Below are 26,725 nucleotides of genomic sequence, written 5' to 3' on the forward strand. Positions count from 1 at the left end.
TACGGTGTTTTAACAGGTTGTATTTTGGATTATTGCTGCTTGTGATACTAGAGACACAGACAACATGATGCAAAGGGGAAAAAAGCCATGCAGTTAAAATACTTGATGAAATCTTGACTCCTTCCCTCACTAGCTGTGGGAACTTGGACAGTCCCTAACCTCCTTGGGCTTCATTTTCTCCCTCCATAAGTAAGAATAGGCCACAGTGGCAAACACAAGGCCTGCAGGCCGAATCCAGCCCTCCACCTTGTTTTATCTTGCCTGGCACCTTGTTTCTACCAGGTGGCAGCACAGAATTTTCACTTAACTGTTAAGGAGTAGTTACATTTATAGAGTCCTAAAATTACATTTGACCCTTTGAAGGCAACCTCGAGGCTGATGTGGTCCCTGGTGAAAATGAGTTTGACACCCCGGGAATAGGAGTATTTACCTCACAGGGTCTGTGAGGATAATAGCAATTGATCCTTTATTTTAATTCACTAAATCTTACAGGAAAAGACAGACTGCTAATGCATTATATATCAAAAGAAGTGAAGAATCATCTTACATTAAAAAAGAACCACATCCGTGTACTTGTACCCAAGTAGCAACTCAAAGAAAATTTCTTGGTACTAAAATTCAAATGTACTTTGCATAACTTATATTTTAAGGCAATCAGTTATTAACCAAACTTGATGCCTAGAGAAAGTTTAGATTTAATGCAAAGATTCAAAACATCCCTTTTCTGTCTCACAATAGCTATAAATACATTTGTTAAATGCATAATATAAAGTTACCCTTTTGCTAGCAATCAGACCAAGGAAGAACTTCCCATGGCCTAACCACACAAATCACTGAATTACTAGCTTTTAAAGACAAGGTCACTGGCAGATGAATCCCAGGCTTGGAACCACCCAACATGAATGCCAGTTGTGGGAATATACGTAAAATCAATGAGTGGTTTGTCTTAGTATTCAGTATAAATTGCCTAAACAAGTGGTGGCAAATCTGCTTTGTCCTAAGTGTAACCATGATGGACAGCAGAAATCCTAAACATTGCATATGGATGCACTTGGGGCCAAATCAAAGCTTTGAAAAAGAGAGTGCCAGGATCAGTCGGCAAAGTCTGCCAAGGATGGAGGAATGTACAGTGAGTCTACTGGCCAGCCATTAGTCATCTGTTTCTAGAACTGCCTGGTGTCCTGGGGGAAAAAAATTAACAGCAGCTAGCTTATTGCTAGATAACAATGACCTCATTCTTATATCAGTGAAATCTCTGGCAATCCCAGTGGCATAAAGTAAGTGTATTTAAGGTACAGGTGACAAGCCATAATTCAATTTTTTCCGCATGGACATGGTGAAGTCAATGCTGTGTGTTCAGGTCTCATTTCCTTCTCCTTCTGGACTCACAGACAGACTTCGTTCCCACCTTCTCCTACATTTTCCAAGGCCACTGGGTTCTTGCCAATGGAAAATAGGTGAAATGACATGTAGGCCTGTCTTCCCCTTTCTATCTTCTTCCTTTGTTCGATATATGCATAGAATCCAGTGGAGGACTCTGACACCCTAGGTGATGGAATCCCCAGCTGGAATCCCCAGCTGGAATGCGCCATCCATAGAAGCCCATGATGTATGCAAGAAATAAAACTGTATCAGGGCACTATCTCTTGGAATTCCCAAATAAGCAGTTCTGATTGAGATTCATAATCATAGAATCATGCCACATAATCAATCATACAGGTAAAGCATGACCTGAGCAAAGTGAATCGGAATTTTCCCCTCTGATCTTGTAAAACTCTAGCTTCAGTGAGACAGTCCCTTTCCCTCGGTGAGGCTGTGGTGATGTGAGCCTGGGAGCTTTAGCCCACTGTGTTTCCAGATGCATGGAGAAGGACAGCTTGAGAGAATGCAGCAGGTGCTCCACCACTGCTGTGTGCAATGGAAGCAAGAGAAGCAGGAGGTGGAGGGGGATCCTGAACAAGTACCAGAGGTCCAGCTTAATCCCTGACATTCCTAAGGGCCAAAATGATGCTTTCTTTGCCCAATCTAGTTTGATCTGTATTACTGTAATCTGCAATCAAAAGGATCATGATTAATATGGGTATAAAGTAGAGAGTAAAAATCCTTCAACCCTCAGACAATATTGTGATGTATATTCTATTTACTAAAATATGTATTATGAACATATATATATACTTTAAAAATATGAAAACTAGATTATATCTCATAAAGTGTCTTCCCATGTCAAATAGACTTTAAGAATATCATTTTTAAGGTTGCCTAGTATGATATTGTTTGAATACACCATCACTTTTAAATTAAGTATTTAGATGTATTCATTTTGTGTTTCTATATACATTGCTGCAACCAGCACCCTTGAACACATATTTTTTCTATTTTTCCTTTCATTTATCTGAGATACATTTATATCAGTCCAATTGCTGGGTCAAAGGAATTTCAGCAGTTTTGACTAATGTTGCCAATATGTTCTCCCAAATGTCTACCCAATTTATACTCTTCCATCTGAAAAATACTGAACTCAATTAAACAAGCACTTCTTTCTGAGTTTGCAGCATATTAAATGAAATTATTAGTACAACCATTCAGAAGGACCAAAGTCAAATCTCTATTCTACTGAGATACATTTATAGAAAAGACCTTTGACAGAATAATGATACTTCAGCAACTAAAAATTAAGTGACTCCTTGGGAATCATGATGAGAACTCTGTTGGGGGGAAAAAAGAACAAGTAGAGACAGATAAAGTGACGAGGGGATGCAGGTGCTGAATAGTCAGTTCAGTCTCAAATCAGCCCTCCACGGAAACTTCCATGGCTCACGTAGTGCTCACTCAACAGTAGCTGAAGCCAGAATGTTAAATGTTAAAATACTTAATGAAGAGGGCAGAAAAACATGAAAACGCTGAACATACTCCAACCCTCTTGGGTTAGGGAGAGAAAAATAACAAAACTTCATTAGGTCTTGGCCTAACTGAATTATTTAGCTAGATGACGGACGGTTTGTAAACTGCACAGTTTGACACTAATCAAGTACATGGTGAGATTATAGGGAGTTTATAAACATTTTATTTTAGCTCTTAGGGAAGAATCAATAGAATCCTTTCTGAAATGTTTTTAATATTCATCTTGAGGAAAGAATTACAGAGCATGATGATGTGAAAACAACTGGCTTTGCAAAGAATAGAAGAAAGGTGAAATTCTTCACTCGGATATTACTTAACCTAAAGTTTAATAACTTTGATTTTTTTCTATTGGTGTTAACAGACAAAAAACAAACCCAGTGAAGTATGGTAAGGACATACTTAGGTATACTTAATATATATGGTGATTTGGGGAGTTGATTTTGGATTTTTAATAGTTAAGCCTGATTTATATGATTCTGATTTCAGTGATGGATAATTAACAAATGTTATAAATTATTTCACCACATTAATAAGACCAACCTATCGGCCTCTAAATTGAAGTCTGTTTTAATATGCAGCTTTTTAGAAGACTTTTTTAAAACTAAATTACACAATCTTTTTAGTCTTCACTGTCACCAATGGCATAAGTGGCATCTTCCTGTGTCAAAACCATGGCCCAAGAACCAAGCCACAGAAAAGATGAAAAGAGGTCAGGCTAACAGGACGAGCCCTAGAACACCATCAGGAACTTATTCAGGCTGTGCATTTTTCAGAAGTGCTCTGAGTTATGTTTGCATCTATGGTGAATTTGAATTCAGACTGTTAAATGTATGTGTTTGTGTATGAATGTGTGTGTACATATTCACATACATACATACCTACAGACATATTGATCTATGTTTAAATATTTTTTCATTTGCCACATGACCTGCACAAAGAACTTTTGGCATATATATATAGCAATCAGAATTAGGTGAACAAAGCAATGACCCATTAGGGTCAAGGCAGGTAAGAATTATTCAGTATTGACATATACAGAATGTGTGATTTTGCCTGTTTGATAATTAACCTCCACGTCTGTAAAAGATGAAGAGATTGGACAACTTCTAAGATTCTCTCCAGACTAGAAAGACCCTTCAGATCTGGTCCTTGTTCACAACCCAGGTCTAATCCATTAACGTTCTCAGTCCTCTTCAACTCCGTTTTGCAGCAACCCTTAAGTTCTCTAAATTCCTAAAATGTGCCTTGCTCTCTGTGAGCCTTTTCCTAGATAAAATAATGCAGCAGTCTTCATCCTCAATTTCAACCTTGAGTTTCAATGTTACTTCCTCTGCAATGGACCTCCCCTGTAGTCTTTGCCCCCACTGTTAAAACTTAGTCCTTTTTTAACCACCTGTAATTATTTCTTTCACTTTCTGTCTCCCCTACCAAGTTGCAAGCTCTCTGATGCCAAAAGCTGTGTGTATATTGTTCACCATGGTATCCCTGCCTCCTGGAACAATTCCTGGCATTTAGTCAATGCCCAAATATTTGTTAAATGAATAAATAATGGGATTGTGCTAAATAAGCTACTGAAAACCTCAATACTGAAAGTAATTTCTAATGTTGCCAAACAGGTCATTAAAGGCTAAATTAAATATGCTAACATTTATTGCTTTCTTTGCAAAGGCAAAACCATCCAAAGTTTTAGATTAAGCTCATCACCTCTGTTCACTGTTTTTTAAAAACTCTCAGGAGAACCAAGATGGCGGTGTAAGTAGACACACTGTGCCTCCTCGCACACCCAGAACTGACAGAAAATCGAACGGCAAGGAAGTCCAGCACCAAGTAGATAAAAAAGAAACATTCCTCCAGACCGGTAGGAGGGACTGAGACGGGCAGCCGGGCGGAGAGGACTCACGTTGCCGTGGCAGGACTGAGACTGGCGGAGTATGGGACGAACAGGGCAGGCAGTCTGACCACTAGCAGAACCTGTGGCCCCACATTCGCGAAGAGATAAACCGGGAAGAACAGTGGGGGAGTGAAGCAGATCGCACAACCCAGGACTCCATCACAGGGAAATAAAGCCTCAAACCTCTGATTGAAAACACCTGTGGGGGTTGGGGGCGGCAGCAGGAGAAACTCCCAGCCTCACAGGAGAGGTTTTGGAGACACCCACAGGGGCCTAGAGCATGCACAAGCCCACCCACTCGGGAATCAGCACCAGAGGGGCCCAATTTCATTGTGGGTAGCAGAGGGAGTGACTGAAACCCGGTGGACAGTGGAACAAGCCCCATTGCTCCCTCTTGGGCCCCTCCCCCACGTACAGCGTCACAGCACAGCAACCAGCGTTACCCCGCCCCAGGGAACACCTAACACTCTGCCCCTTTAAGTAACAGAGGAGCCAAGGGAAAAAAAAAATGGCCCAAATGACAGAACACTTCAAAGCTCCAGAAATAATTCCACTAAGCAGTGAACAGATAGCCAACCTATCAGATGCACAGTTCAAAACACTGGTAATTAGGAAGCTCACAGAATTGATTGAATTTGGTCAAAAACTAGATGAAAAAATGAGGGCTATGCTAAGAGAAACAAAGGAAAATGCACAGGGAACCAATAGTGATGAGAAGGAAACTGGGACTCAAATCAATGGTGTGGACCAGAAGGAAGAAAGAAACATCCAACCAGAAAAGAATGAAGAAACAAGAATTCAGAAAAATGAGGAGAGGCTTAGGAACCTCCAGGACATCTTGAAATGTTCCAACATCCGAATTATAGGGGTGCCAGAAGGAGAAGAGGAAGAACAAAAATTGAAGGCTTATTTGAACAAATAATGAAGGAGAACTTCCCTAATCTGGCAAAGGAAATGGACTTCCAGGAAGTCCAGGAAGCTCAGAGAGTCCCAAAGAAGCTGGACCCAAGGAGGAACACACCAAGGCACATCATAATTACATTACCTAAGATTCAGCAGAAGGAGAGAATCTTAGAAGCAGCAAGAGGTAAGGACACAGTTACCTACAGAGGAGTTCCTATAAGACTGTCAGCTGATTTCTCCAAAGAGACCTTACAGGCAAGAAGGGACTAGCAAGAAGTATTCAAAGTCATGAAAGGCAAGGACCTACATCCAAGATTGCTCTATCCAGCAAAGCTATCATTTAGAATGGAAGGGCAGATAAAGTGCTTCTGAGATAAGGTCAAGTTCAAGGAGTTCATCATCACCAAGCCCTTATTATACGAAATGTTAAAGGGACTTATCTAAGAAAAAGAAGATAAAAAATATGAACAGTAAAAATGACAGCAAACTCCCAGTTATTAACAACCACACCTAAAACAAAAACAAAAGCAAACTAAGCCAACAACTAGAACAGGAACAGAACCACAGAAATGGAGATCACATGGAGGGTTATCAACAGGAGAGTGGGAGGGGGAGAGAGGGGGGAAAGGTACAGAGAATAAGTAGCATAAATGATAGGGGGAAAATAGACAGGGGGAGGGTAAGAATAGTGGAGGAAATGTAGAAGCCAAAGAACGTATAAGTATGATCCATGGACATGAATAGGGGGGGAATGTGGGAGGGAGGGGGTGGGCAGGATGGAGTTGAGGGAAGGGGGGGAAATGGGAGAACTGTAATAGCATAATCAATAAATACATTAAAAATGATAATAAAAAAATAAAAAATGACTCTCAACTTCTTAATGGTAATATTATCATGCTAGTGAATATCACCATAGACATTGTAAATAATATGATTCCAGTAAAATTAAGTGTGTCTACTTCTGAAATAATGCTTTTTTACATAATTCTCCTTACAAATGATAATGTATTTATGAATTATAAAATGAATACTGAAAAGCAATGCTACCCAACTGCATCCAACTCAAAACAAACTAAAGCAAATGGGTGCACACACACAGAAAATGCTAGCAAAGAATTTTCTCTGATACTAATGCCTAATCATCTACTATTTAGCCACTGATAATATGCACCAGGAGAAGTACATACAAGGTCTGTATGTACTTCAGAAATGAGGTCTGTCCGGAAAAAGCCCAGCCATTGTTAATATAATGAGAATTGTTTGCACATCAGTGTGACCTGGCAGCAAAGGAGAGCAGTTGGAATGCACATGTGTGAACAATGATGACTTCACTGGACTAGACATTGGAGTGGGGCAGTAGACACCACTGAGTAAGCATGTGTACTGTGTGACCATCACATTCAAAATGACCGAATGAGTAGAGCAACCAATCTGCATCAAATTTTGCATTAAGCTTCAACATTCTTGTGCAGAAACTATTTGAATGATTCAAAAGGGTTTTGGGGATGATGCAATGAGTGCAGCACAAATAGAAGTGTGGCACAAATGCTTTAAAGATGGTCGAGAATCTACTGAAAGTGATCCATGTTCTGGAAGGCCTGCAACAGTCAGAACACCTGAGAATGTTGATCATGTATGGGCTGCAATCAACAAGGATCAGCAACTGACTGTGTGAGAACTAGAAGCTGATCTAGGGATTCCAAAAACTATGTCTGAGATTTTGACACAGGATCTTGGCATGAAACGTGTCATCGCAAAATTCGTTCTGCAGCTTCTGCTACCAGAGCAGAAGGAACATCTTGTTGCAGTTGCTAATGACTTGATTTAAAGCACTACCAATGAACCAGGTTTGGTACCCTGTGACTTCTGACTTTTCCCAAAACTAAAATCACCTTTGAGAGGGAAGAGATTTCAGATCATTGATTAGATTCAGGAAAATATGACAGGGCAGCTGATCGCAATTGGGAGAAATGTATGAGGTCCCAAGGTTCCTACTTTGAAGAGGACTGAGGCATCATTGTCCTATGTACAATGTTTCTTGTATCCTGTATCTTCTTCAATGAATGTCTCTATTTTTCATAGTATGTGGCTGGATACCTCCTGGACAACCCCATATATGCTTTAAATCCACAACCAAGGCTCTTCATATCAAGGATATAATTTCCTTCAAATTAAATCTTTATCACATCACAAAAATGCAAGTGTTGGAAGACTGTCAGGAAATAAATATTCAATAGCCACATTGGCAATTGAACGTTTCCTTTGTTTTCCTTCAATATCATACTTCTATTCATAACCTGGAGAGAAGATGTATCATGTTATAACTTCTTGCTTTTCTGAAAGTTTAGCAAGTAAAGGTACATTTTTTAAAATAGAAATAAGAAAAAAGGGTCTAAAATTTGGGAAATGTGAAATAAAAAAAATCATTCAGCCAATATTTATCAAAACCTGCTCTGATACTATGTTATGGATAAGGCAGCCTTAATTGCAGACCAGAGAAAGAAAAAGCCTGCTGAACCAAATCCCATCACGACTTTGAGAGTGATATGACAGGGATATATGTACAGAGGCTCATCTGAGCAGTGAGAAGGATGATTAATGTAAGTTTTAGAAATGAGATTTTAATAATATATTAAAACACAGAAACAGCAGCATGTGCAAAGCCTCCCAAATAATACAGAGTACAGTGAATCTAATGAAATTTGAAGTTGCTCAGGAAAGAACTCTGGTATATGTGGTGGAGGCAGAGACTGATGGGTGATAGGGGAGAACTGAGGGTAAGAAAAATAGTCTGGTTCAATTTCTAGCATACAGGTAGACTATTAAAAACAAAAAAAAAACCCCAAAAAACCCCCTCCTGATAACCCAGATAAATGATATAAGCATCCTTCCAACCCTCTGGGTGAACTCAGAAGAAAAGCAATCCTCAGGGCCAAAATAGAAAGAAGATGCAGAAAACCACATGGTAAACTGTTACTTAAGAGAAGGCTCCCTGAGGCCATGTGTTAATCTGAGTGGACAGAGGCTTAGATTTTAAGAGCCCTGCAGGGAATAGAAGACAAGGCCTTTGAGAATAAACAAGGTGGCTAGCTGGAACTAAGACATCCATATAAATCTAGGACCCTCATAGAGCTACTCCCTTAGTAAAATCAGGAGAAAACAAAAACAAAAACAGAACACCTTCCATCAAAGGAAAACAACAGAAAACCTCTCCCACTCAGTTTAAGTTCTAGGTAGATTACAGACAAAAAATATCTCTGAGGCATTTGTAACCAGTTTTCCCCTGAACCACATCTGAGATTCAAATTTAGACTACAGGCTCATACTCCTCTAGTCAAGATCCTCAGAGCCATATGTGTTTCAGAATTTAAGGTTTTGCAGACTGTACAAAAGTATTATGATACATTCATTATAGTAAGTAACATCTAGTATAATCTGGACAGCACACATAATGTGAAAATATTTGTGTAGTTCAACGTATGAACCTTAGTGGTAGGTAGTATAATGGTTACATCAGGTCAAAGTTTGCCAACAAATACTTCGCAAAAAGAAAAGAAAAACTAGTCTTGTGAGCTTTTTGGGTTTTCAAATTAGGGATCTACAACTATACTAGATGAAACCTCTAATAGCAGAAATCAAATTCAGATGATCCCAAGATGGTAGCACTGTGGCACCTAGTGGAAGCAAACACAAATTTTTTCTAGGTGACCCTAGGCTTCTCGGGATTCCCACAGATGAAATTCTAGCCTACATGATTTAAGAGTCCAAAATTATAAAACACATAGGAAAAACAAATCATGACTAAGGGTCAGGCAAAAATAATAGCAGAAATAGAACTTCATACAATGAATCTCTGAGATACAGAGTGTAAAATGAATATACTCAAAATGGTAAAGAAATAAAAGATGAACACAAACATGTGAGCAACAATATATATTATAAAAAACAAATTTGAAAAACTTCAAAAATAAAAAATACGAATAAATAATGTTAAAAACTAAGGATGAGTAAAAGCAGAAAAGACATAACTAAACGGGAATTAATGAACTGGTGGATATACGAAAAACAAAGCATGCTAAACAGTAAAGGAAGTATTAGAGACTATGAAAGGTATATTTAGAGAATTAAGGGTATAATGAGATGGTCTAGCATGTATATAATCATATTTGAAGAAGAGAATGAGTGTAGGTAACAATTAAGGGCAACACTGAGATTTTTCCAGAACTGATGAGAGACATGAATTCTCAGATTCAGGGAATCCAACAAGTTCCACACAGGATAAATAAAAAGAAAGCTTTGTCTAAACACTTATTCTACAGAAAGACAAGACAAACAGATTTCAAAAGTAGCTACAAAAACAAAGAGATTACCTAACAGCAGGTAGACTAATAGTTGACTTAAGAGCAACAATAGAAGCCAAAAGAATGAAATATTATCTTCAAAGACAAAATATCAATCTAAAACTGTATAAACAAAGAAACTAATCATATACAAAAATAAACATAAAATAAATTTAAGACTTAAATGTAAGACCTGAAACCATAAAACTCCTGGAAGAAAACGTAGGCAGTAAACTCTTTGATACCACTCTCAGCGATAATTTTTTGGATATGACTCCTCAGGTAACAGAAACCAAGCAAATGGGACTACATAAAACTAAAAAGTGTTTGCACAGTGAAAGAAACAATCAATAAAACAAAAAGACAAGCTATGAATTGGGAGAAGATATTGGCCAATGATGCATCTGATAAGGGGTTAATGTTCAAAACGTATAAAGAACTAAAACAAACAACCCAATTAAAAAATGGGCAGAAGACCTGAACAGACACTTCTTCAAAGAGAACATACAAATAGCCAATAGACATATGCAAAGATGCTCAACATCAATAATCATCAGGAAACTGAACATTAAAACCACAATATATCACCTCACACTTGTAGGAATGGCTATCATCAATAAATGAGCAAACAACAAGTGTTGGTGAGAACGTGGATAAAAGAGAACCCTCATGTACTGTTGGTGGGATCATATATTGTTACAACCACTATAACAGTATGGAGGTTCCTCAAATAATTAAAAATGGAACTACCATATAAGCCAGCAATTCCTGTTCTGGGTATTTATTTGAAGAAATCCAAAACACTAATTTGCAAAGATATATGCACCTCTATGTTTACTGCAGCATTTTTTACAATAGCCAAGATATGGAAGTAGCCTAAGTGTCCACGGATAGATGAGTGGATAAAAAAGCATGGTACATATATATACAATGAAATATTACTCAGCCACAAAGAAAGAATGAAATCTTACCATTTGCAACAGCATGGATAGACTCAGAGGGTATAGACAAATATCATATGACTTCACTTATGTGTGAATGTAAAAAACAAAAGAAACAAACAAAACAAACTCATACAGAGAGTAAATTAATGGTCACCAGATGGGAGGGGATTTGGGGAAGATGAGTGAAAGGGATTGAGAAGTACTAATTTCCATTTATAAAATAGTCCCAGGGATGTCAAGTACAGCAGAGGGAATATAGTCAATAATATTGTAACAGTGCCAGATGGGTATTAGACTTACCGGGGTGATCACTTCCCAAGGTGTATAAATGCCTAATCACTATGTTCTACATTTGAAACTAATATAATACTGTATGTCAACTATAACTGAAAAATAAATTTTAGTAAAAGTAAAAAAAGAAAAAATCTTAGACATAATGAAGGAATGGTGACCAAAGAAGTCAAGGTAGATCTATGTAGATAAACACTGCCTGTGTTGAATAATGATATCGAGCTTTGGGTTTCAAACTATGGTGGAATCAAAACAGTAGACAATAATAGCATGTGAGTAAGAACTGGGTGACTAGATGTAAAAGTTTATAAATTTCTTTTGTTTGGGAGGGAAAAAAAATCTGATCTACTTTAGATTTTAAATATGCATGTTAAAATTTTAAAGGTAATCATTAAAAGCAGAAATAATATACACAGCTTCCAAATTATTGAAAGGGAAAGTTAGAGTCAAAGCAAAAACTGAAGCAACTGATATGAGGGGGCAAAAAACAAGCAAGTAGTAGTGAGGGCAAATCACTAAGATTATATACGTGTCAGTTACAGTGGTGGTGGTAGCAGTAATGGTACCCCTGGTAGCAACAGCAGCAGAAACAACAATTGCAGGAGTAATGGTTAGTGTGAGTAAAAACTGGTGTTCTTCCCACATTTATATGTCAAACTCTGGATTAGGTATTTTACATGCATCATCTCACTTGTTCCTCACCAAAAATGAGGCCAGTACTATTATTAATCTGCATTTAAAAAAATTTTAGATCCTTATCTAAGGATATGTTTTATTGATCTTAAAGAGAGAGGAAGGGAGAGAAAGAGAGAGAAACATTGACTGGTTGCCTCCTGCATGCGCCCCAACCAGGGACAGACCTGCAACCTAGGTTTGTACCCTGACCAGGAATCAAGGTTGCAACCTTTCAGTGTACAGGATGACGCTCCAACCGAGCCACCTGGCCAGGGCTAATGTTCATTTGCAGGTGAGGTTTATTACTGATCTAAACCAAGGCAAAAGACAGCTGAAGAGGGAGACTTGAGAGAATTTTTAATAATTAATCACTCACTGGATTTGAGAGACAAGGGATAACTCTCAGGTTAATGGCTTGGTCAAGTGGGTGGGCAATGCCTAGTGCCGAAGAACAATTCTAATCTTTCATGCGTGAATTAAGCCAATCAAAGACACAGAATATCCAAAGAGGGGTAGAGCTAGGTGTGTTTTCTTTGAAATGGTGAGTTGTGTTTCAAGAAGTCTGGTTGCGAAAGAAAAGCACGAGATGGCAGGTTGGTTGCTGCAAGAGGTCACAGAGTCCAAGGACAGCTGTGTGCGGGTGGTTTTGCTTGTTTTAAATGGAGATACTTGAAAATGTTTATAAAAGCGATAGATTAACATACCGATGACAGAGAGAATAAATGATGTAGGAAGAAGGAGAATTATAATTTAAAATAAAAGTGCCAATTCTAGGAAAATGAAGCCAAAAAGCAAAACCACACAAAGCAAGCAAATATCCTGCTTCTTTCTCTTCTGAGCAGCCGGGGATGGCACAGGGATGTGCAACTGGGGTCCCAAGCCTCTGGGCAGCAGACGAGTACCAGTAGGGGCCTGTTGAGAATAGGGCTGCACAGCAGGAGGTGAGCTAAATGTAATGCGCTTGAATCATCCAGAAACCATCCCTCCCACCCTGGTCTGTGGAAAAGTTGTCTTCCATGAAATCAGTCCCTGGTGCCAAAAAGGTTGGGGACCACTGCTTTGGAAGATATTAGGTCCTCCATAAAAATGCCTAAGAGAGAAACCTTATGTAGACACATGGAAGGGTGAAGTCTTCACACACTAGGGAGAGCAGGAAAGAAAGCTCTAGAAAGGCTGTGGGCTTCAGGGTGCAGTCCTCTCTCCAGTTTGTGCTCTAAGGAAGACTCCATTATTTATTACATATAGGTCCTCACACACCTGACATTGGTATGTCATTCAGCCATTCTCCTCTTTATGAGAAACAAGCAATAGATGAACACCTAAGAAAAGGCAGCAACATTTCCCTTCATGAGCAAACAATATATTTCCCTGTAAAGAGAAAGGAATTTACAATTTTTTAACGGCAAGAAATGAGGACTTTCAAATTCCTTAACTGCACTAAGATTATATTTGAAGCCTCTCTTAGTAGTAGCTGCTGGCTCAGGAGTTGAGTCACCTAAAATGCAACTCTGTAAGGAAAGCATTCTTGGGCCTGAGGGAATAGGGTTATATGCCACTTCTGACCTTCTTTACCAAATTACTGAAACCAAGATAAGCTCCAAAGAACACCCTATCCTAGCATTGATCATTTTGAAGAGAGGAGGTAAGATATTTAAAGGATACTTATTTGTGAAAAACTAAGAGACAGTTCCATGGCAACTAAATTCCCAGATTAAATTACAAATAAGACTTCAGTAACCATTTACTAAACATTAAAACTAATATGGCAATGTACCAAAATCTAGATTTTAACCTATTTTAAAATGCTGCAAGCTAATACTGCAATTAATATATGAGTTTACCTACTACCTACATAATTTTACGTATTTTTCCATGAATACAACTTTTTAAACCGCTAGGGCAACTTTTAAAACACTAATTTGAGTTCCCAATTTTATACGGTTTTAAGGAAATATCTGCTAATCACATTGATTGCCACAGAAGAAAAAATATCTAAAGTGACCCAAATATATTTAACATTATACCATAAAAAAAGATTTCTCTGAAAATGAGGAAGTTAAAAGATCCAGAAAGAAATCCCAATTGTTCCACTAGCTGATGTAAAACAAACCGGTTTAATAACTTAGAAGTCATTTCTGAAGCAAGTGTCCTGTTATTGCCTCACTCCTGGCCACCCTTTTGCTTCTCTGGTTCCTGCCAACCCTTAAATCTCACATGATCTCTTTTCTTCCCTCCTGGGATGCTGAGCATCATCTGACAATGTCACAGGACCACAGAGATTGGACCCCTTAGCTTTATGATTTCGGAAAAGTTGTTCAGAAGTATATTTTTCTCATCTCTTCTTGCCTACCTAAAAAATAATTCAGATTGTTCTAAACCATCTCCAAGCTTGATCTTCTGGTGAATTAAGAAAAATTAGATTGTGCCTTGAACTCAAAAATGAAGGCTATAATTAGATGATACTAAATAGTTAAGTGAGAATAACTGGAATTAAAGTAAAATATATTTATAGCAAGCTAGCATACTTCTCATATTGAAAGTTGCCCTAGTATTTAGTAAACTTTTATATACTGTTCCAATTCATTGTATTCAATAAATTTTGCTTACTTTTTGAATCTTAGCACTATAGAAAGTTCTGTAATTTATAACATATTAATATGGTATCGAATTAATGTGCAAATAGCATCTATAAATCAAAATATATTTTATATATACTAAGCAAACTTATTCAAAGCAAATAAACTTTTAGATTTAAATTTTCATTTTATGTTTACTCAGAAAATTTCTTAATTAGCAGATATTTTATGAATAGAATTAAAACAACAGGAATTCTGTGATAATTTGCCAATGTTTGTCTTGAATCAAAACACTGACCATATCTCACTCTACCTTTATGAGATATTCTTAAAAATATATAATCTCATTTTTTCTTAGTAGGGGAGGAAGCATTTAAAAAATGAAAATATCAAACATAAGATTCATAACTTGAATTATTTGCTTATTATGTGAGATAAGCTCATTATTGAAAAACCCCATGAGTTTAGAATACAAAAATATAGGATTAAGGATAACCAATTTGGCTTTTCATAAAGTTTGATTTGATGTTAATAGTAACATCTAAGTTTCAATTTTGATGATCTTAAGTAGAGTCTTTTAACAATATGGCATATATAGAAATTGTTCATAAAAGCTATTAACCAAAACGAATCTTATACCAGGGCTGCAAAACTTCCCATATTTTCCCCTTACTGGTACTATTTTCAGCCTACTCTATTTTTTTTAGTTTTTGGTTGTCATTGTTTAACCTTGACAGAGCATTTGGGTAGGTACTGGGTGCCCTACTGGATCTTGTTATTTTGACTTGGGCTGTCCTTTGGACCACTACTACTAAACAGAAAAGGAAAAGCAACTGTAAAACAATTATAACCAAGAAGGCGAGTTAGTCTAGGATGTTTTCTGTATTACCAAACCCATACCCAAAGTCACAAGGAAAAGGAAGTAGGGATGTATAGATGGATCCAGAAAAACCAATGCCAAACCAACACTGGTTAGGTGTGTAAGTTTCACGGGCACTGGGCGACATTATTATAGCAGGACAGAATTTGGAGTAAAAGCTTTACATAATCAAAAATTACCTTAAAATATATAATCCTTACTTAGATTATAAAGGTTAACCACAGCCTTTAAATTTAATACATAACTGCTGATTATAGTGAAGCTTTTTCTGAATATAGATTCCCTCTAAGAAACATACGGTTATTGAAAAAAGGGGAAAAAAATCTGAGAATATATATCTAGAGTTTCTTTTTATCTCCACCTTCTCACCATATGTAATTCTGCCCCAGATGGCAAATAATTTCTTCAAATGTATAAATCATGTACCATTAAGCATCATTTTATAAATCATCATAATTAACGATAATTTTCTTGGCCTATCAAACTAAAGAGAAAAAAATTACCTTTTAAACCAGTACTTTAACATTAAGTACACTTTACATAAAGATTTTGAGCCCATTTAATTATCCAGATATCTAAAAAAAAGCACAGAACCATATACTCTCTTTTTATAATCTTCCAATCTAAACTCTAAAATAAAAAGTTATACACAAATCAATCCAATTATATATTAAATTTTTTGGTTTCAAATCCCCAACTCTACATTTTATGCTCTTTTCCTCCCAACTAGCATTTAATATTTTCAACTCTAAAACACTAACTACTTAAGAGTATTTCAGGGCCGACAGGGAAACCTAGTTATGTGTTTGTGTGTTTTAGTGACAGGTGCGACTCACTTGTATGACTGGTATGTTACTGAAAACCCATGAATAAATTAGGTAGTCTGTTATTTAAAGGAAATTCACAAGTAATCTTGAGTACAGATGCCCTTTTACAATGCATATATGTGTATATTTGTGATGTTATGAGTATTCAGGTTTACCATATCATCTTTCCTTACATAAGGAAGTATCAGTAATGTGATATCTGTCTTTCCAAATTCCACCCTAAGGTTGGTTTTAAGTGAAGATAATTTATGACTCAGTGGAAAAGCAAAATGTTAAAAGGAACACAATACTTCTCATACTTGGCTTTTGCTCATTTTTTAAGTGACAGAATTAAATTGTGTTCATGCATTTCATAGAGACTGCAATGAGTACATGGGTTATGATGCTCAGTTTCACAGAGCGCCTTGCAAAAAGGATGGGTATTTTGAAGATTAACCATTCAGGCTAATATGGTTCCTTCCCCCCACCTCCAACAGAGAATATTACTAAATAAACCACAGATGGCAGTTAAGTAAAGTGGTTAAAGGCTGTGAAGTTAATTATCCTCCCTGAACTGATTAAGGAGTGATCAAATAATGTAAAGCTAAGTGCCTGGCATATAGTAACTGCTCAATAAATGTCTTGCTCTTATGATTATTCACATTAATAATTCAACACCAGTTCCTACTTTTGCTGCTTTCTTAAATATAGAATCTTAATCCTCAGTTCCACATCTTCAAAATCCCCCTACCTACTAACATATACTGAAGATACTGGAAAATCTTCCTCCTTGAAAATTTTCAAGGGATTTTTGAGATCGAAAAGATTAAGGTGACTGACTACATAGTTAGATATGGAAAAGTTTGTCTTTGTCTGAAAATGTTTTAATGAAATGCTCAAACCTGCAAATGTTCTCTGAAATGTATCGATCTACTGATCTACCATTTTCAAAACATTTGGCAGATCCATAAACAATAGCTTTTTATTATGAGGATTTGCTAGACTGACACATACCTTTAAGATAGGAGTCATCCTTCCAGAGTTGGAGAAACTGATGGAAAGATGGCTAAATGATTCAGCATGCTGCAGCAAAACAAGCTGGTCATGGATTTACAATTTCCATTTCTGTTAGGTGCCCTAGCCCTGGTGGCCTCTCTCATCCTGAGCTGCATATATAACACGATACCACTATCAACAAATGTTAAGAATTCCCGCAGGCAAGCAATAATGGTGTTTTCCTCTCAGACATGCTTCTAGAAGCAAAATTTTTCATTTTTATGAGACAACAGGTTCACAAGGCTGTATGCAACGTCCGTTGTAAGCTTCATCAAGCTTAGCTTATACAGTTAGGACCAGAGTCAATTCTAACACTGGTGCCATTTTCTCAGCTACCCATGGAAGGTGGTGGGGAAGGCCTGAAGCAAAAAAGCAAAAACAAAAACCAGAAAATGGGCAAAGGAAGTCAAATGTGAAACGGGTACAGCCACGTGTGCATCTCTCCTGCCCACACTTGACCTTTACAAACAAACATCCTACCAGGAAAGATCTTAAGCAGGTCAAAAAGACTGAATAGCAACTACAGAATATATTCTGACACAGCTTTACTTATTAGGAGCCTCATACCCAAGGCAAGTGAAGGGCTTTTTCTAAGTGTCCCTATTTTCCTTTCAATAACAAAAGATTACCTGTTAATCAAATAAAACATTTATTTCAGAAATACATAGATTTCAAACCACTTTCTCCCATCATATAACCAATACGAAAAAAAAAGTTATGAATCAAGTGTTTTCATCTAAAATCACACCACCTCAGACACTGGAAAAGCACATCCATTTTGTGACCACAGCCTAGTCATTGCGCCCAGCAGTTTCTGAGAAAAAGCAGTGTGCCAGGAAGTGTAAAACGAAATCACCATTATCGATAAAGTGCTATTTCCTCATTTGATAGCTTGAATTTATTTCAGCCTGGTATGATTATATACAACACACACTCACACACCCACACTCACACATAAAATCTCAGCAGTGACACTGAAGAAACGGCACTGCCCAAAAACTATCCACAATGTATTTAGGAAACAACTAGGGTGACAAGTTTGACCTTCCATAAATCCATCTTATTTTTGTTGTTATGGCTGTGCAACCCCTGATTTCCTCTAACCTGGAGAAGGAGGGGGGAGAATGGAGAGAAGGAAAAAAAAAAAAAAAGAGGTGAAGAGTGTCTAATCCTGAATGTGCAATTTCTCAGTATCTTATACTATTAATAAATATACAATCTTTTTCTCCACTAAGACCTTGGAGGTCAACAGGAGGAAAAAAATACGGCTCAAAGACAAGGTTTCAGGGCTGACCCAAAGGGACACCTCCACAGTTGGAGATTCCGCTGGGAGTTCGGGAGGCTGCAGCATTCTGTACAGCGAGCCCAGGCCGCGCCGCCAGCAGCCTGGGCGCCTCTGCCGTGCGCATGTCCCACTTATATAAAGAGATGCTTACAGTCCAGGTGCTTTTTCTTGGGGCCCATCACTTCATGAGTGGTGGCTTTGCAGACCGCTCTCGCTACAGCGGAGCCTGTCACGCTGTACTGAGCGGCGGCGATCCGATCCGTGAGCGTTTGGCCCGACATCTTCTCTGCCTGTGTCTACCGCCTCCTTTTCTGCGGGAAAGTAGGGGAGATGGACCAGCTTTAACCTACAGACCCTACCCTCGGAGCACCCAGGCCTTGCCTCCTCCCGCCGCACGGCGGCTCTCTTCTCCTCCGTCCCCGCCCAGGTACCACCTCTCGGAGCGAGCAAACGCTGTGCGGGTCTCGAGCAACGTGGTCTAGGGGGTTTGAAGGAGGGTAGGTTCGCAACGGAACCCCAGTGCGGGTTCCAGTCCCAGCAACGCGCCACCATCCGCTCCCGACCCCGCCTCACCCTTTCGGCGCCCCTCTTGTCAATCAGCACTTTGCCTGCAACCTGATCCCCGAGGACCAGACTGGCGAGCTTCAGGGTTATTCCCGAGGCGTCGCGTCCACCCGGCTCCCACCTCTCACGTCCCCGCCGCAGCGCTGCCACCTTGCAGCCCGCGGGCTTCGGAGAATGACTCGGGTACCCTGGCCGCTTCCCTCCTCCTGCTCGCGCTGCTGCAGCGTTGGGCTCGTTCCCATTCGGTCGCGGTGGAGATTATCCTAATGTTGCGCCATGTTATGCCCTCTCCTCCCCTTCCTTCCTCGCCGCAGCCTCTAAAGCCCCGCCGAGGCCCTTCACCTGGGAACCCTCCCTTAGTCCCCAAGCCCCCGCTGCAGGGACCTGTCCGCTCTGCGGAGGCGCCAGAGTCTCTGAGCGCCTCGCCCTTCCCGGCAGCGGGGCGGAGATGGGCTGACAGCCCAGCCCCCCGCCAGCCCTCCAGACGCGGCGCTGTCACCCAGCCGCTGCCCTTCTCCGCGCCCTAGGATTATCCTCCCGGATCCCCGCGCGGCCCTGCACCGCGGAGGGGGGCCGAGCCCGGGCCGCGGCTACTCACCCCGCCCCAGGAGCGGTGCCGCCCGCCGCAGGGTGAGCAGAGCCTGGGCCGCCGAGTGAAGCCGCGCCGGGTGGGTGTGTGCAGCCGCGCGTGGATCCGGTGTCCCGGGGCGCGATATCTCCAGCCCCGGCCCGGCCCCTGCCCTCAACTCCGCGGTGCCGGCGCCAGCCGCTCGTAGCCCGAGGAACCAGTGCCCGCTCGCCGCCGCCTCCTCCGCCAGCGCCGCGGCGTCTCTCGAGCACTCCGCGCTGCGTCCCCATCCCCGCCCCCAACTCAGCTGTGGCTGCTCCAACGAGTCAGGTGACGGCGGCGGACAAACCCGGGCAAGCTCTCCACTGAGCTCCTGGCGGCCCCCTCCCAGCTACTCACACACGCCGCCCCCTCGGGGCTGCGAACGTACCAGGAAGGAGAGCATCCTTGGTGAGCGCGAGAGGACAGGGAGGCGGGGAGGTCGGGAGTCCGACATTTACCCAGCCTTCCACTCTCCGCCAGGCGCCCAGCAGCCCCTCCGCCCGCTGGACCCGCACCCGGCTAGCATTTCTTGCGAGCGCGCCGCACACACCTGCCAACCGGCTGCGGGATGCGCCGGAGACGGCGGGGACGTTGGCGCGGCCCGGCGAGTGGGCTTTTGGAGTGTAGCTCCAGGAAGGCCAAGGCTAGGGCGTGGTCGCTGTCGGCCTGCCAGATCCCAGCCCCTTCTCTCCTACATTTTGTCTCCTAAACGCCCTCCGGTCAAAGGCTGCCCTGGACCATTTAAAATGTCTGATTCTACCGGCCAACTGCACCTGTTACCTGTGCGTTCTCAACTCCTTGGAGCTTCTCTACTTGTCTGTTACAATTGGCAGTCTGGGTAGGCAGGTAATTCTAGCCACTCTGCTGTTAAACGGATATTAAGGTCTGCTGCAAGGACGAATAATTAGCAAAGCCATCAATGGAGTCCCAGATTATATTCAGAGCAATCATTCGGGTGTATAAGGAAAACTCTTTGTATCCTTAAAAACTAACGTCTGCCAATTAAATATAGTGTTTGAACTGCAAACATGAATTTCTAAACAGGGATTTGGGCTCGTTTAATAGTTTCACGTGTTGCCATTTTCAAAAAAATTATTATTTGCCCTAATCTAAAACTCTTAAGTTTTCTAAGTAGAATCAAAGTCAGAACTTCAGTTGTAATTTTTCTTGACTTTTTTTCTTTGCTACAGGTGGCCTTTATTTGGACTAGAGGCTGTAAAATGTTTATCTATACTATCAAGGTTTTGTTGTGTGCTCCTCTTTCCCCTGGCACAAAATTCATTATTTCACAACTCTTGGGGCTGACTCTTGCATTACTTAGAAGCATGATGACTACGGGAAAAGCTGCCCAAGACCACCATTGTTAGGTTTCAAATACTGGTCTTAACATATGATCTAGCAACATCACACCTCGGCATTTATCCAAGAAAAATAAAAACATATCTGCATTAAAAAATGTGTACTCCACTCTTGTAATACCTTCGTATAATGACCCCAAACTGGAAGAAACCCAAGTGTTACTCTGCTGGTGAAGGGATAAAGGAAAAGGGGTATATCCACACAATGGGCTAGTACTAAGTAGTAACCAAGAGCAAATTAACGACATGGCTGAATCTCAAATGCACTATGCTAAATCAAAGAAGTACTGCCCCCAACACTACTTATTGTTGTGATTCCATTTAAATAGCATTCTGAAAAAGGCAAAACTGTGAGGACAGAAAGCATGTCAAAGGCTAGGGGTCGGGGAGGAGATTGACTGCAAAGGGGTTGAAAGTAACTTTTTGGAGTAATAGAAACATTCTGTGTCATGAGTGTAATGATGGTTACAAACTGCATATATGTCTCAAAATTCGCCCACTGTGTTATGTGTGAACTGTACCACAACACATCTAATACAAAGAGCGGGGGTGGCAGTGTTAATCTCAGACCATGTAGACTTCACACTAAGGAACAGTAGTAGGATAGACATTTGATAAATTTTTATCATAATGATAAAAATTCATCAAGCACTTGTAACAATTCTACATGTTTACACATCTAGGAGCAGAGCTTCAAAATAGGCTGAAGCAAAAACTAATGGCATTAAACGGGGAAATAGGCAAATACACAATTACAATTGAGGATTTAAACGTCTTTCTTTTAGTAATTGATAGGATAAGTAGAAAATGGGTAACGATATTGATAACTTGAAATAACCAGGCCAACCAATTTGACCTAATTGGCATTTTTAAGGACTCCCCCCAACAACGGTGGAATACACTCTTTTTGAGTAAACATGGAACATTAACCAATATAGACCACATTCTGGGCCATAAAGCTAGTCTGATAAATTTAAAAAGATTACAATCATACAAACTTTGATCTCTTACTACCATGGATTTTAACTAAAAATCAATAACACATATCTGGAAATCTCTAAATATTTGATAATTAAACAATATATTCTAATAAATATGGGCCTAACTTTCCCATGAAAAATTAGAAATTACTTTGAACTGAATGATAATGAAAATGCAACATATTAAAATTTGCAGGATTCAGGTAAAGCAGGGACTACAGGGTAATTTTTAGCATTAAAATACTTAATTAGGAATAAAGAGAGACGTAAAACAACTATTTAAGTTTTAACCTTCAGAAACTAGAAAAAGAACAAATTAAACTCAACATGAGTGGAAGGAAATAATAAAGTAAAATTGGTGAAAGAGAAAATAGATTACAGATAAAATCAATGAAATCAAACTTGCTTTAAAAAACAGTCAATAAAATTGATAAGCTCCCTAGCCAGACTGATCAAGGAAAAAAATGACACAAATTTTCAGTGTTAGGAATGAAAGGGTGGATAGATATAATGGACATTAAAAGGGTAAGAGAATATTATGAACAACAATATGCCAATAAATTAGATAATTTACATGAAATAAAGAAATAGTGTAGCATAGTGGTTCTCCGATAGTGCAACAGTGATTTTATGTCACATATGTTGCTTTTAGTTAAGAGGTTTTGAGTAAATAATATTTTTCCAAATAATATAATCTGTGAGGAACCACTCCTTATAAACCATCCAAAAGACTATGACCCATAGGATTGTGGACGGCAAATTGGTGTCTGAGGTCAACGACACCAAGGTTTTGAGGCATTAAAGGCAGCAGAAGTGGGACATCCCATGGTGGGGCAGAAGGCCAATAAAAAGTTCATTGAAAGATTTTTTTTTTAAAGAATGTTATTGGTTGTTTCGGAGGAAAGTCTTAACTGACCTTGAAAATAGTAGCATGGTTCCCAGTGACAAAGATTTTAAAAATGCCAGGTTCTCATATTAAGGAAAACTAAGATATATAACCATGAATGTTGTATGCTAAGTTAACAGAAAGAAAGTTGATTAAAAGAGAGAAATACATTGAGAAAAAAAGTGATTCCTTATCAATGTATTCCCTTTGAAGAATAAGGCATACAATAAATAGTATTCAGTAAATCTTAAGCAAGAATAAGCATTGACTTGCAACATTTAAGTACAAGGTTTTTTAAAAGAATTAAATTTATTGGGGTGATACTGAAGCAGGGTGCAGCCAAGAGGAGGGCCCCAAGAAGGGATTTGTAATGGGGTCCAGGACTCAGGGTGTCCAGGAAATATTAGAAAAATATATGTAGGATGTCTTCACCCCCACAGGCCTGAGCCAAGGGGGATGGGACACATGGAACAGGGCCATTCAGAGCTGTTTTGGGTAGCAACAGCTTTGTAGCTAACCCCTGGCAGTCATTTAACATATCTATAACCTTTAACTGGTTTCATGGATATGTTAAATAGCTGTGGCCCTGCTTTGAGCCAGGGAGATGGGAGTGGCTTCCACCCAAGATGGGACTGGGAAGCAACTCCCCCTGGCTACAGGGCCTGCGTGAGAGCTTGGAGATGATTGGCTCCAAGCCATGGGGCCACACCTGCCCAGACTTACTATGGCAGCCCAGTAAAGCTGGAAGAATACGGGGATGCTGGCAGGTGTAGCTGACTGTAGGAGGAGTCGGAAATGGGCTGCAAAGGAAGATGGGAACTGGGATTTAAACCTAGGCCCGGCAGCCATAGGTAAGAAGAGAGACCATGTGGCTCTGAAGGGAAGGAGATCATGTGGCTCTGAAGGGAGGAGAGACCATGTGGCTCTGAAGAGAAGGAGAGACCATGTGGCTCTGAAGGGAAGAAGAGAGACCATGTGGCTCTGAAAAGAAGGAGAGACCATGTGGCTCTGAAGGGAAGTAGAGACCATGCGGCTCTGAAGTAAAGGAGAGACCACGCGGCTTCAAAGAGTAGGGAGGACCACAAGGTTATGGGGGAGAAAGAAGAGACCATGCAGCTCTGAAGGAAGGAGTGAACCACGAGGCTCTGAAGCAAGTAGATAGATAGAGGTCCATGTGGTTCTGAAGTGGGGAAAAGGACCACGCGGTTCTGAAGGAGAGTAAAGAGGACCACGAGGTTTTGGAGTGCTTCTTCTTGCCACGCGGCTTAGGCAGCAGGAGAGACTTTGCAGCCATAGAGAAAGGGGAGAAAGGACTCTTGCTGCTGGGCCATGAGAAGGTGCCGCATGGCTTTGGATTAACTGGAGATCGCAGCAGCCACACAGCTGATGGTGCTGGGAGCCTGAATCACGGACTTCTACTTCTTTTCCTGAGACACGGTACCCCGGACTGGGCACAGGGAGAGGGAAGGACTGTGCATCTGTGGGTATTCTAGAGGACTTTAGTATCTTACTGAAGACATTAGGTCATTATTCTAAGTTTGTGTAACTTTTGAATAAACAATTCCTTTCCTTTTCACCAGTCTCTGGCATTGAGAGACGTCTTTCCTCTGGCGGCGGGCATTGCGAACCTAGCAGGTGGGCGTGGGGGGAAGGAACCTCCAGAGACAGAAAGGCGGAATCCTTTCTGTAATAATTTATCGTGAACCACCCCCACCCTCCTGCTCTGTAACAATACTGGTTCTGAAAACTGTACAGGTTTCAAGTATACAGCTCAATAAAACATTATCTGCACACTGCATCTTGCATCCGTCGCCCCGAGCAAAGCTTCTTTCCATCCCTATTGCCCCAGGCTCCAGCTTTGCCCACCTTCACCGAGCTCCCACCCACCTTTCCCTCTGGCTATCACCATACTGTTGTCTGTATCTATGTGTTACGTATATCCATTTTTTTGGCTAATCCCTTCACCTTCATTCATCCATACCTCCATGGAGATGTGTTTTTACTTTTTTTACATTAATACCTAGGCATGATATTGTTTAATCATATGGGCCTTTGAAGGCCCATACACACAATAAATAATATTCAATAAACCTTAAGTGAGAATAAGCACTGACTTCCAATATTTTTACAAATTGAAGGATCTTTTGATCTTAATGGTCAGAAAAGGGGTTTAATACAGTAGACATCAAAAACATTGGCTCAGAAAAAAAAATCTATATTTTTTTCTGAGCCCAAAGCCATGTATGTTGCTGCACAGATTTTTTCTATGTCTCTTATTTAATTCACATGTTTTCTTCTGAGTATCAGATTTAATAGGGAAAAAACAAACCAACAATAATTACATGTAGACTGACAATTTATATTAACATTTGAGGGCAAAAGTCTTTAAGCTCTTGGTTTTGGCTTATTTGTAAGACACATGAGTGAAAGTAAAAGAAATAAAGCTAAGGGCAATCTATTGTCTTTGGTAACAACCTGACATTGAAAAAAATTCATATTTTTCTCTGCATCTACAGTGTTATTAAGGTTAAACTGTAGGGTGACTTCATTCCAGGGGTGCTTTTCTGTCGTAGTAGAAAAAACACTTGAGGTGCAGAAATAACTATGTTGGGATATAGCCACTCATACATGCAAACTCAAAAGCAGTTGGCAACAAACAAAAAGCAAATTTTGATATCCTGAATGCACTTACATAGAGATAAAAAGATTGTTTCTCTTTTATAAGATGAAAAATGAAAGAGACCATAAAACTGATGGTCATTCTAATGTAGCAAGAAAATAATAGGTTGTGCAAAGTATCAGTAAGATTGAGATTCAAACAAGTAGATCATTTTAGGAAGTACAATATTTTATCTGGGAAACCAAGTTATTTAAACATGAAAATAAATGCCGAAACAGTATATTCCAAGATGGCACAAAATTATTCCTTAAGTTTTGTTCTGCCTAACATTCAGGTTAGAAACGAATTCCAGGGAACTGGCATAGTTTACATGCATGATAACTTAAAACAATCTCAATGTGGTATTTTCATTTTGCTTTCCTGTTTTAAGTCTAATGTGGCTATTCTGGTTGCCTATCGTAAAACAAGCTTTGACTTAAAAAAACAATTTTTAAATTCTCTCTCACAGGTCTGTGAATTAACAGGCCTCTGCTGGGTAGTTTTCCTTTGAAGTCTTTCATGTAGTTGCAGTCAGGTGAGAGCAGGGGCTGTGGTCATGTGTAGTCTACTGGGCTGTGCAGGGTGGCTTATTCATTCACCTCTGTGGCAGCTGATGCTGGCATTTCACTGAGAGCTCAACTGAGGCTTGACTGTAGCACCAATACAGGGCATCTTTCTGTGGCTTGGGCTTCTAATGCAGAGTGGTCTAGCTAAGTCACATTTCTTTCATGGTGGCTGGCTTCCAAGTGGGAACATCCCAACGTGGAGTGTTCTGAGAGACATAGGTGGAAGCTGGGAAGCTGGGAGGTTTCTTGTAACCTAACTGTAAGGTCATACAGCATCAGTTCTGTTGTAGTCTATTGGTCAAAAGCAAGTTACAGAGACAGTGCAGATGCACGGGGAGGAGACTATTACTGGGAGGCTCTTTGGGGGACCAGCTACCACAGTAACACTCAAAGGTAAACCTCGTGAAGATCTTAGAGAGAGAAACCTACGCTCTCAGAAATAAGAGGTTAAGGATGCAGTTAAGATTCATTGGGAACTGCTCCTCAATTAATTGACAACTGATCCAAAAAATCAATTAAAATAACACAGTGAAGTATTTCCTTTGGTTTGAATA

The 26,725-nt window shown here is 40.0% G+C and overlaps 1 protein-coding gene across 5 annotated transcripts in view; it reads right to left on the bottom strand.

The window, feature by feature from the left end:
• SNAP91 (synaptosome associated protein 91) overlaps window positions 1-20,208 on the bottom strand; it is a 143,695-nt gene extending 123,487 nt beyond the window's left edge. For 2 of the 5 annotated variants that reach the window (XM_053913853.2, XM_053913850.2), the window contains exons 1-2: window positions 19,711-19,963; window positions 18,700-18,859 (exon numbers count right to left, since the gene is read on the bottom strand). In XM_053913853.2, coding sequence (XP_053769828.1) covers window positions 18,700-18,829 — 130 coding nt within the window. In that variant the 5' untranslated portion in view covers window positions 18,830-18,859; window positions 19,711-19,963. Of the gene's footprint in view, window positions 1-18,699; window positions 18,860-19,262; window positions 19,282-19,710; window positions 19,964-20,110 lie in introns of those variants that run through there. The other 3 variants (XM_053913851.2, XM_053913854.2, XM_053913852.2) reach the window with 3 other exon arrangements.
• Between the last annotated feature and the right edge of the window lie 6,517 nt (window positions 20,209-26,725).

Source organism: Desmodus rotundus, chromosome 11 (assembly GCF_022682495.2).
Source record: "Desmodus rotundus isolate HL8 chromosome 11, HLdesRot8A.1, whole genome shotgun sequence".
Lineage (NCBI taxonomy): Eukaryota > Metazoa > Chordata > Mammalia > Chiroptera > Phyllostomidae > Desmodus > Desmodus rotundus.